Source organism: Lissotriton helveticus, chromosome 6 (assembly GCF_964261635.1).
Source record: "Lissotriton helveticus chromosome 6, aLisHel1.1, whole genome shotgun sequence".
Classification (NCBI taxonomy): Eukaryota; Metazoa; Chordata; class Amphibia; order Caudata; family Salamandridae; genus Lissotriton; species Lissotriton helveticus.
Window position 1 is genome coordinate 1,500,921,548 of NC_136067.1, and position 12,636 is coordinate 1,500,934,183.

At 43.8% G+C, this 12,636-nt stretch overlaps 1 protein-coding gene across 2 annotated transcripts in view; it reads right to left on the reverse strand.

Moving 5' to 3' along the window:
- Positions 1–12,636, reverse strand: part of PAPOLG (poly(A) polymerase gamma) — a 522,398-nt gene that overhangs the window by 200,726 nt on the left and 309,036 nt on the right. For both annotated transcript variants that reach the window (XR_013596236.1, XM_078649302.1), the window contains exon 8: positions 10,203–10,292. Coding sequence is in view for 1 of the 2 variants with exons in the window: in XM_078649302.1 (XP_078505428.1) it covers positions 10,203–10,292 (90 nt within the window). In the remaining variant the exon portion in view is untranslated. The remainder of the gene's footprint in view (positions 1–10,202; positions 10,293–12,636) is intronic.

Sequence of the window (12,636 nt, forward strand, 5' to 3'; positions counted from 1 at the left end):
GAGTCAGACAAGGTTGGGGAATAGGACCTGGTTCTGGAAGAGTCCGTGCAGGACCATGATCTGCGCCTCCTGTGGCGCAGTCTTGACCTCATAGAGGATCTGTGACGACTGCGCGATCTCCCCCTCCGTCCGGAGCGGGATCGCGACCTCCTTGGCTTCGGTCGCCCTGCCGGTTCCACCGGGGCCGGTGATTTTGGCTTGGCTGGGGCCCTCGGCCGAGGGGTCCCCTTAGGAGGAGTCGGAAATCGTGGCAATGAACCTGTCCTCGGAGGAGGCTTGTCAGCCGGCAACTGAGGTTGAGGCTGAGGCTGAGGCCGAGGCCGAGGCGGAAGTGGAGGCGGGGTGGGAGCCTGCGGAGGAAGTCCTCTCGGTAATGGAGGAGGAGGAGGCGTAGCCGTCTTGAGCCTAGCAGGGGTATACACAACAGAGTACACCGAGCCCGATGACCCGTCCTCCTTACTAGGCTGGGACTTTGGAGAGCCTCCCAAAGGCACTCAACGCCTGCCAGATTGACTCCTGGCGCTAGAACTCCTCCTGCGCCTTCTCGGCGTCGAAGAACGGCGACCGGACGGCGAGCGTAGGCCCCTCGACGGCAACCTCCTACGCCTCGACGGCAACCTCCTACGCCTCGACGGCAACCTAACCTCCTACGCCTCGACGGCAACCTTCTCCTCGACATCAAGGATCCCCTAGACGACTACTTTCTCCTCTTCGCCGACGGCGAACGGCGGTGTCGCCTCGACGGCGAGCGCAGACAACGAAATCGTCACCGGAGACTTCGACGGCGTTCTGTTCATGTCCCTCGATGCAGAGCGTCGACATCGCTTCGACCCAGAGCCCTGGGGAGACTGGGAACAGACTGCAGTCATCCCTCTCGACGTCGTGGTCGGTGCAATCGACGCAGACGGAGAATGGGGAAGTTTGCTGGTCTTCCTGCCCCTGGGGAGCCCTCCAGAGGCCTCAGCATGGGCAGAGGAAGCCCCTCCAGACCCACCTTGCGCCTTCAGCCTTCTGTCCTCCAGGCCCTGAAGTCTGATCTTCATTCTATCCCTCAGGGTCCTGCCAGAAAAGCCCTGACAAATGTCACACTCCTCTGGGACATGAGAAGAGGGAAGGCAGATGATACACACCTCGTGTGAGTCCGATTTGGCCTTCTTCCTGGAGCACTCTGGACATTTGTCGAATAATGCAGGCATATTGACAATCAAAGAGTGCACCAAAAGACAAACAGGAAGAAAAAACACCAAAGTACTTCAGAAAAGCACTCAAATAACTTTGAAAAAGTGAAAAAATCACCAATAAACCCTTGAAAAGGGAGAGCTCAATGCTCCAAGGTCCTGCTTGCAGGAGCCGGAAAAAAGAACTGAAAGTAAAAGGGACCTGCAGTGCATTCTGGGATACTGTGAAGTTCTGGAAAGTTCTCTTAAAGGCACAGTATCCTATTCTGAGCCACATAATGGCAGCCTATGGGGCTTGTCTGTCCATGTCTTCCTCTCCATCATTCCAGAGGGCTTTTTGCTGTTAAAGCAAGGGAAATCTGGACAGGCTTTGCGGTTTGTGGATTTTTGGTGGAGTTTCTAGTTGAAGTACTGGACAATGTAGCCTGTGGATATAGGCTGCATTATCTGTCTTTAATTCTCTCCTAAGTGTCTGTGCAGTTCTGCATTTTTCGACACCGTAAGCGATTATTTTTGATTGCTCCGGGGTCCACGCACATGGGCGGGACTATTCACTAGATTATGACTATACACCGAGATCCCCTACTACAGAACTATGGCTACATAAAAAAACACAGAAAAAAGTGACCATCTACAGACAGGATATATAAACTCTAAAAATAATGACATGTGGACAAGAAAAAAAAGTCTTACCAGACAAATAGTGTAAATACTCAAAGCAAAATCTACAGCTAAAAAGTCATACGCACAATTTCTTTCTTCCTTTTGATCCAGGTAAGCTTTGAGACAATCTCTTAACTGTAAATTCACCCAAAAAACATTCTTTGGTAACTATCAAGGACATAAGTAAAAGGCATGTGCTACTTTAGGGGATCATAATTGTGAGAAGTTGGCCTGATATATGATGCTCACTAGTTCTAGTGATCACCTTGTATCAGTCCAAACAACCCTTATGGTGATTGGTTGTAAGTCAACCTTACAGACCAGCTATCCTAATGGTAGCATGGACAAAGCAGTCTTAGGCTAAACTCTTTTGGCATGTGAAGCCAGCTGTTTTACCACAACATAACCCCTTGAATACCAGATGAAAGGACACCACACAGGTTGTTATGAAAATAAACAGTATATTTATTAATAACAAACACCTCTGAACTCTTTATGAGATCAGAGGGCTAAGCACATGACAATCTCTTAGGAAAAATACGATAAGTTGCACAAAATTACAATGATGCCCTAGGGGCATGGCCAACCATATACTAAGTAAATGGTATAAGGAAATCTATAGAAGGAATGGAGCTGTCCAGAGGCTGTAGGATCGTTGGGACCACGCTACCCTAACTTTAGGTAAGTAATCGGAGACCCACGGGACGCGTGTGTAGAGTGTGAACCCCCACGCGAGATGCGTAACAACGTCTATGGACAGTACAGTTCAAGAAAAAGGTGAGTATGGACAATCCTGACTAGTTAGGACTAAAACGACTGTGAATCTGGACACTAGGAGAGTCAAGCTACCCTTGAGCACCGAAATGCTCTTGTTACCTCACCAACGGGCTGCGGGTGCATAGGTGCGAAGTCGTGATGGGTTTCTGCGTTGAAGTCTATGGAGCCTGGAAGAAAAGATGCTGCAGGCGACCAGGAGGAAGATGTCCGGTGTGATCCAAGGGTGGATCAGAGATGCTGAAGACCTGAAAGCAGAGGGGACAATGTTCACAGTCACTAGCCAGTGACTGGAGTGGAACCAGGAAGGAACCAGATGTCGTTGTCACGATCAGGTGTAGAGTGGACGCTTGTCTCTGCAGCCACATGGACCAGGAGGTGTCTTAGACGACCAGGATGGTGGCACGAGCTGTCCCACGCAGGCTCTCGGTGTCGGATCTGGAGTCAACAGGCCTTGGCAAAGGCAACCCACGCGGTGAGTGGAAATGGCGTCTGGAGTGGACCAGGAGGGTCCAGGGTGCTCCTCTTTTGGAAGGGAGCAAGGGCCAGTCTGGAGAAACCAGACCAGCAGTGTAGTTTAAGGATCGTCGTCTAGGAGGCCACTAGCCAGCCGGCAAGTGACCAGACAACGCGTCGAGCAGCAAACAAGCAGAAGGGTCCCACGCAGATCTCGTGGAAGCTGGAGGGCTGATCTTCGGTGCAGGAGTTGCTCGGGGTTGGGGCTTCTCAATCCCCAAAGCACTTGGTCGAGTTTACCTCAGAAGTCGTGCTGGAAGCGAAGTGCAGTTTCTCCAAGATGGCCGGTCCCACGTGTCTCGTCGCACCCACGGATCTCAGCTGTGCTGCAGATGTGAGTTGAGGTCGGAGAGGTTTGGGAATCCGGGTCTCGTCAGGCTCTGAAGTCTGGATCCTCGAGGGAAGACGACAAAGTGAAGCCGCTGGACGCTTGATGGTGCCTGCAGTTGCAGGGTGGACACTCCTTGCCCACAAGGGAGATTCTTCATTCGTAGGACACCTTACTCGACATGTTTTGATAATGTTATACCAGAGTTAGCATTCAACCGCGAGGATTATAATGCACTTAAGAGTATATGGTATAGCGTTATCATGGAACAGCTAATAGGACTTGGTTCCGCAAGCTGCAGACGGGCTCAGCTCATGCCAGAGCACCATCTCACATGATTCCAAGCACTCTGCCTTCAGGATTGATAAGGCCTGCCATAGGAGTGACTGATAGGAATATATGTGTCCATTTTGGAGTTAGATATAGGTAACTATATCTACAGCAAAGGGTGATTACACCACCTTGCCCCAGCTGTCTTACCAGCCAGTTGTGTCTGTTTAGATGGCCAGCCAGGGGTGGCATAATACATGCTTCAGCCCCTGGTAGGCCCTGGGTATACCTATGCCCTGGGTACCCAAGGTACACTGTACAGGGACTGATAAGGTGGCCCAGTACCAATTGGTAAATGCACCTAAAGTACATGGATGTCAATTTAGAGAGAGAACAGCTAGGCTGTGGATCTGATTAGCAGGCCCACAGCCAGGGAAAGTCATAAACCAGCAAAGCAAAAAGCAAAATTCTGGGGTGACCATAGGATTGCAGACCCCACTCTCCTACACTCATGAAAAGACAATTCTGGTTGAGGCTGAATCAAATTAGCACCATGCAAAACTAGAAGCTCATCGATCAAATCCACACTAACTAGATACCAAGCTCCTTATTTAGGAACAAGATGCGAAGGAGTGTTTGTGATATTGCATCTGTGCCAGCTGTCAAAGACTAGGATCAAATGATAGGCAGGATCGAAGAAACACCAATTTCACAGCACAATCCAAGAGCACAAGAGAAATCATTAAGCTACCTAAAATCCTGGCAAGAAGAGAGGGTAGGCATGGGTGCCCTCTTGATAGCAGAAAAATCCGGATAGTCTAAGTGGTCATGCCCATTCAGGGGCAAACTGCAGATGAAGTTATGACCGGAAACAAATCAGTCTTGGGACCCCCACCTGCTAGAAGAAAAAAAAATGACCGATTTTAGTTATCACTCGTTCAGAACCAGTCAAGTACCATCATGGCACCGGAAGTACTGGGTAGCAAAAAACCCATGATGACATTGCAAAGGCACACAAAAAAGTATAGCTCTAAAAAAGCAAAGTCATCCTGATCTTATCACAATCCAGATCAAAGTCTGGATCATGCATGAGTAACAGTGATAGAGAGACAAACCAAGATACCACTTGTCCTCCCAGAAGAACCGAAGAAACAAGCCAGAACAGCTTAAAGAAAGGGAGAACCGCCCTGGCTTTAAGGCCAAAACAGTTGGCCATAACATTTTAAAGTAATGTAATTAATCACTAATGTGCAACAGAAAGAGCTTAACCCAATCGGATGTAATTTGACCAGCGAGGCTTGAAAAGCACCTCTTGGATCCAAGTCCAAAGAGAAGAGACTGATCTGAAAGACAGAGGGGCAGTTGCAATAGCAACTGAGGCATGCAACGCGTGTGTTGGAAGGAAGGAAGGATTTGTGTTTATTCTTTGGCTTTGAAGACGCCTAAAACGGCCATTGACTCAACTCGCTAAGAACATCACATCAGCCAATGTAAGTGCTACAATACACAATTTCTCAGTATGCTGTGATATTAATAACTTTCTCCTCAGATTTGTGACCGGACAGCTCGTCGGAGCTAAACCCCTAGCATGAGGCATTATGGTCTTAATTCTTAACCAGCAGAGCGCCTCAATCATCTGGACGATACATCCAGAAAATAAAACGAACGAGACAAGCTCACCAAAGATGCCTGCTGCAGGACCATACATAAAGATGCAAAGTGCATACTCTGGCAAAGCACGGACCGTGCAGGCAACTTCTAAAAAAGGAGATCAGTTACTCTGCTTGAACTTAATCACTCAAGAGGCAGATAATTGGGCCAGACACTGGAAGCCCATGGTCAGCTGGAAAAAAAGGTATATACTGTTGAAACATTACAGCCTTGTGGCAAAGTGAATTCAAGGACAGTAAATCAGGCCCAGCAAGTAGTGAGACTTTAAGGAATACAGATTACACAAGTCGCCTTTTCAGTGAACATTAGACTTTGTGGTACTACTTGGATTCCCATTCTGCAGTCCATGGCAAGTGATGAGGCATGGAAGGCTTAATTACCTCAGCCTGAATGCAGACTCATCATTCTGCCACTCTGGTGTTAAATCCCTTGAGCTGCAGGCTAGAGAGCACAATATAGGCTGCCATGACTCAATCATGCCCTAAGGTCGTATTCTAGGCTTGACCTCATGCAGTGTGTGGCTTTTTTTAAAAACATTTTTGCCAGGTCCCATTTAAGTTTTCCAGTCTGGCCCTACCAGTCCAACAAAGAAAATTTGGGTTTGGTGAAAAAGTATACTTGGAAGCATTGCTTGTCGTGTAATCCTTTGGCACAAGTGATAATTTTGAATTTGTCAGAAGCATGTGCAGTAACAAGAGATAGAGCTGTCCTTTGTCACTTTTGCCTTCTATTTATTCATTGATCCAGTCACTGGATGGTATAGTTCTAATTGTAAAATTTAAGAGATTCTGCTGGGACATCAATAATTGCGTATCTATTCACAGATATTATCTCTGACATCAAGTGGAAGAAGCATATGATGGGGGGAAATTAGAAGTCGTTTGACAAATATTTACTGCGTTGTTTTGTAAGTTAACTCAATGCCTAATACACTGAGGAGCTGGATTTGTTTAAAGCCAGTTTTGTTCCATCATTCCACAAGGTAAAAGAGGGTATTCTCTGGGGTGTGTATTTTTGCCATATGTTTGAATCATGGATATCTTATTTTTGTGTTCTCTTTTCTATATGTAAGCTGTGTACTTATGAGGGACTGTTCGCCAAAGTCTATACTGTTGTCAAACTGGAGTTCAGCGTGAAATTCAGGTTTAAGAGATTTTTGGGCGGAGGGGGCGACTTTCTTTGATGAGATGCAAATTCAAGAGAATCCACATTAGTGATAAAGGCGGAGGTTACTTGGGAGTACTCAAGGTGGTGGATAATATGACATGAAAATAGCCAAAGAGTTTGAGAAAAGGGGAATAACTGCAACATTTCATTCAGAATTGAAGGAGTTAAGAAAACTCAACTAATCACTGAATGGGATCTAAATGACCATATTCATCAAATGTTTTTGTTGAATATTTGATGGAATTGTAAACCCCCATAATCTAGAAGGCATGTATTACATAGTGGCAGTCCCCACTCTATTTATAGCTCGGTCACAGTTTCCATAAAAGCATTTTTTGTTTAGCTAATACTTTGGCACAGTTTGACAAATATTCTTGAACGCTAGTAGGTAGATCTAGTTAGCTCTGCTATTCCATAGACTGAGTGCATTTTGGTTTGCTAATAACTTTGAGCCCGTTTGAAAAGCCTTAATGAAACAAAAAATCCATCAAGCAGGGGCTGAGAAAAAAAAAGGGGGGGGTACCAAAACAAAATCGCAAATCGTTTTCATAGCCTAAGACCGGTTTTAGCAAAAACTTCTGAATGGAATTACCCCAAATTCGTCAAGAAGCGGGATCTTGGTACACAGATTGTGCTTATTGCGATTTTGTGTAAATCAGTTCAATAGTTTGAGATATTAAGGGTAAAAAATAATTTGGCAGATGGGCTTGAGTCCCACAGGCATCCAGTGAGCGTGAAATCAGAAATTAAGCACTTTGATTGGTCGAGAGGCCAATTTTTCCAGTGAACTGTCACTCTCGCAGGAGCGAGCACTTAGATTGGCTGGCGAATGATAGCAGTTAAATTGCTGCAATCACCGTTTACTGTGAGAAATTGGAAGTGCTGTGAAAATGAAGTAAAAAAGCTGTATAAGGGGGCAGCAAAAAGGCATGTTGTCCCATTAGATAGAGGATGCGTCTATGGCATAACTGCTGTGAAGATAATAAAATGTATATTGTTTTAACTCATTTTATGATCTTGCTGGACTCTCGCGGGATCGTGAATAGTAAAAAGGAGAGGAGTTCTCTATACACTATTAGTAGGAATGCATATTGTGGAAAGGTCTCAGTGTCCAGTCCGTCCACACACCCTACAATGCACACCAGTCATCGGAGAGAGGTCTGAAAAGAGACCCGTCCCTTTCCACATTCTACTATGCACACCTATCATTACAGGAGGTCTCAGCAGAGGCCAGCCCCTCCACACACCCTACTATGCACACGTCATCTGAGAGATGTCTAAAACGAGAGGCCAGTCATCTACAAACCCTATTACGCACACCTGTCATTTAAGAGGTCTGAAAGGAGAATCCAGTCCCTTTTCACACCCTACAATGCACACCAGTCATTGCAAGAGTAATGACACCTCAAAGAAAAGATTGTTGGTAACATGTCTTGATAGAGTTGCAATAATGGATTAAATAAACAATTTTTATTGAATATTTATCTGTTTATTACTCCAATTTTACAAAGATTTAGCAAACTGAATTATATGTTTCGTTATAATAATAAAAACACTTCTACTAAACTAAATCCAATACACATTTTAACCCCTTCCATGCTGGGCCGATTCCGCCGCTGTGCGGTAAACAAAAGAACAGGGCGGGCCGTGACGAACCCCAGCCGTCATCAACACACGAGCACCGTGGAGCGTGACGGCTGGGGTTCGTCATCAGCATGGAAGGGGTTAAATCATTCTACCATACATATTCACAAACATAATTTACCCTAAAAGTTCACTAAAAAAAAAACAAAGGTTAAATTAACTGCATAGTTAGCTAGATTTGTCAGTGTCAACATTAATGTTTTGAACTAAAAAAAAAAAAACCACAGAAATTCACCAGTTATAGTTAGAAGCACTAACTAGAACTTGGGCCCCCGCCATGCAGTGCTTATGAACTCGCATGACATCACTCATGCCATGTTGAATAATATTAATGACATATCACTGATGACATCTCAAACAACATCATTGATGACATCATCCAAGCTTAGCTTTCCCGCATACTGATGTATAAATTTCTATGGCTCTACACAAAACATGCTCAAATTAACAATCAACCACAGATATATTGGAAACCCTCATTGAATAGGATAAATCTGTACACAACTGTTCAGAAAGAGCCAACATAGAGAATGCGAATACCAAAACAAATGCCCTACTATGGACAGCTTGTCTATCAAACCTGAGCCACCAAACCTACATTAAGAAATGAAGTTGATCAGTAGAGAACCGAGTACTGTAAACAGTGCTTACTCTATAGTTTACTTTATACCACACTGTTTGTAAAAACTGAAGCTTTCATAAGAAATACACCACAGACTACTAACAGAAGTAAAAAACAAGAGCATTCACTAAAATTAATGAAGATCAAGATGATAAACATTCTACTAACAGCACATGGTGAAACGTTAACAGATAGCCCATCTTATGAAGCATAACAAGCATACATAGGATTGTACCTGGTGCACACATTCTTTTATGTTCAGTAGAAATTGTCATGCTGAGACAATTTTCTTTAATAACTCAAGGCTGCTTACGTTTAGTATGTAGAAAGTAGAATTTTTGCCCCGCTGGAAACATTTTGCAGTACCAAAATACTTTTATGGAACATAACAAGTCTACGGCCACATGTACACAGAGTTGCTCTTCAATACAAAGATTTATAAGGTCTTTAATACCTCTACACAGCTATGGTGATTTAGAGGAAATGTGTTTTTAAATACATACACTCATCAGCTGGACCCAAACTGTAGAAAATTAAGTGGGAAAGTAATATATAGTTATCGGTCACATTCTAAACTCTACAACAAACAAAGCACACAATGGATGAGGTCATGAGTGAGGTCATCAGAGAAGTCATGAGAGATTTCATAAATGAAGTCCTAAGCAGTGCATGGTGGAGGTGCAAGCTATAGTTAGCCCTGCTAACTAGAACAGGTGATTTGTGTTTTTAGTTCAAAATGCTAATGTTAATATTGATAAATTCACCCAACTATAACATTACTTTAACCTTTATTTTTCAGTGATTTGATAATCATTTCAGATTTAAACATTTGTAACAAATTTAATTGGTTAGCAAAGTTCAATATATTTTCACTTACTACTGTACCCCCAATGCATATGTATGGAGTCTACAGAACATACAAATGTTAAATCTTATTACTTATCGACTTTAGTAGGCAAGTAATAAGTGATGCACTGTAGTAACTGCAGATATTCAGCCCTCCGTGCACTGGAAGTGCACCCATAGATGTGACTCATGTATTTTAAGGAATACAACCCTTACAAAAGGATAACAATTTGAATCAAGGATGTGTGTGTGTAAAAAATAAACTTACAAAAATTCTTAAGTCGCACACTAATCTGAGGTTTAACACTTCACCATAGCATGACACCACACAGAAAAAGCTTTCTGAACTGGCCCTAAAATAAAAAACTTAAGGGGCAATATCTTGAATGAAAGCTGAACACAAATAATATTATGCATTTGTTGAACAGTAATTCTACAAGCCAAATCAATGTTCTAAAAAAACATTAAAGGTAAATGGATTAGAGCAAAACACTTAACTGCAAGTAAATCACCAAAATCTTACTTTTTGCCCACAGTTTAATGGCTCTTAAGGTTAGTCGGAAGTTCTCCTTGTTGGGCACCAAGTGAAGAATTTCATCAGTAACCCTGCAACCTGGGAGCAAATGAGAGGCAATTCAGTGCCAGGGAGTATGAACGAACAGTTTGTTAAAAATGTTTAGTGTCTATTGTCAAATCGTACACGACTGAAGGGCAAAAAGATAATCACAAGGTTTTATGTCACTGTGCACAAATAGTCATTTGATTTTTTATTAACCAGATGGAGAAGGAAAATACATTAAGGCAAAGAGGAACAGAGGTGGGACAATGTGGCATGTACAACACATTAACCAGTATTCTTGGAAGATCTGCTTAGGATTAAGAAACATGGCTTTTTCCAGTTTTAATGTGCAAATGCGAAAACCAATAAAGCAAAATTTTCACTTACCTGGAAGGCATATGGACATGAGCTAAAGCAGTGTATGAAAATAATATCCATTACCAGGACGTTGGAAACAAGGTTTATAGAACACTAAAAACCTAGGCACACTTTAAAGGCTTTACAAGCCCGCTAAAGGAAATCAGAAAGGGACATTTTGAAATTAATCTAGGGTTATTCTACAAGGGGATAGTGGTTAACATATTGCAAATTCAGTACCTCAACACAGAAGGATTATTTTACAGGTATGTAGAAACAATAAAGACATATAGAAGAACAGAAGCTTTCAGAGCAGGCAGCGCAATAAACTAGTGATGATATCTAGATTCAAAGGGGTCGAGAGATGTCATTGCCAGCTTCCTGGAGATGGAGTAGCATGAGGTCCCACTTCACTATTAATATGGGATGCTTGGAGACCCTTTGCCTCCTCTTCTCAATGATTCACTTTCCGCCTCAGCCCAGCAGATTAGCAGTTAATCCCATGAAGCCAAATGGGAGTGGGGGTTGCTGTTGCTCTCCATTTTAATGTAAAGATGAGTTTAGCTGTCAATAATACCAAGTGAATAAAGTGGGCTTTATAGAAAGGCGATCACTCCCCTCATCGATCCCACCAGCCTAGCACATTTTTCAATTGGTGTCCTTTCTAGTGTTGCTACCTCCCTAACGTGTGGCTGTAGGGCCCAATGTTTAAGTTGAATGTAGTGGAAATATTTGCTAGGAGGGAAATCCTTTTGGCAACTATCAAAAGTGAGAATGTCGTGGTTATGAAATAGGTCTGAGAGCATCAGACATCCCCCCTCCCACCAGGCTAACACTGGGCAGAGTTGCGCTACTTTCCGTTGACTAACGTGAGTGAGGAAAAAACTCTGCTCTATTTTTCGGAGCTCTGCGTAACGCGGAGTGCAGGAAACTCCGCAAACTACGCCAGCAGAGCATAGTTCATCGCCCAGGGTTACTTCAGGCATCGCATGGTCCCTCGTGCAGCGCCGGGGGAGGAATTCCAGATTAAATTTGAATCAGAGTGTAGGGTGAGGACAACATAGTCCAGTCCAGCACTCTGGATACCTCATCCCATACTTTGAGTGTGGTCTGTGTATGGGTGCTAATGTACGCGTTTGCTGGCCTATTTTTCTTAGGCTTCCAAACCACATACCAAATTGTTCTCCCCACTATTATCCTATCCATATACAACCAGTGCTTATCAGATTCGCTCTTGGACCATTCTGCCAGGACTCTTAGCTGGGCAGCTTTAAAATATAGGTTAAAAATCAGACAAAGCAAGGCCACCTCGTCTCGCACGTCTTAAGGTGTGGAAAGAACGACGAGCCCTGCCGCTCTGCCAAATGCATTGTATAATAAGGTAATGTAACCTAGGCAGAAAATCCCTGTCCAGGTCTATCAGCAGAGCCTGGAATAAATATAGACATTTGGGCAATATGGTCATTTTTATCGCGTGTATGCGTCCCAACAAGGAAAAAGAGGTTTCCAGCGTTTGAGAGCCTGCTGGATTTGAATCAAAAGTGGAGGATAGATAGCCTTCCTCCATCAACGTGAGGTTCAAGATGTATGATTTAGTCAGATTTACCCTAAAGCCAGACACCTCCAAATTCCCATAGTTCTACCTGTAAGTTCTGCAGCGAGTGTCATCAAAATATCATCAGCGAATTGAGAAATGTTATGTTCCAATCCCCTGAAATGTATGCCCCGAATTTCTGGTGCCTCCCAAACCCGTAGTGCCAGTGGTTCTATACTTAGGGCTAAAGAGTAGAGGTGAGTGGCCAGCCCGGTCTCATCCCTTTCTCTATAAAAAAAAAACAAAAAAAAAAGGGCAGAGCTGGTCCCATTTAGCTGAACTCTAAAGCGCGGTAGTGCATAGTTAGCCTAACCAGGTCTATAAACATCTTTCCGAAACCAAAATATTAGAGTGTGAAAAAGAGAAACATTCAATCCACCCTGTTGAAAGCTTTCTCTGCATCAAGACCCACCAGGATTGCCAGTAGCCTGTGTTTGGATACTTTAT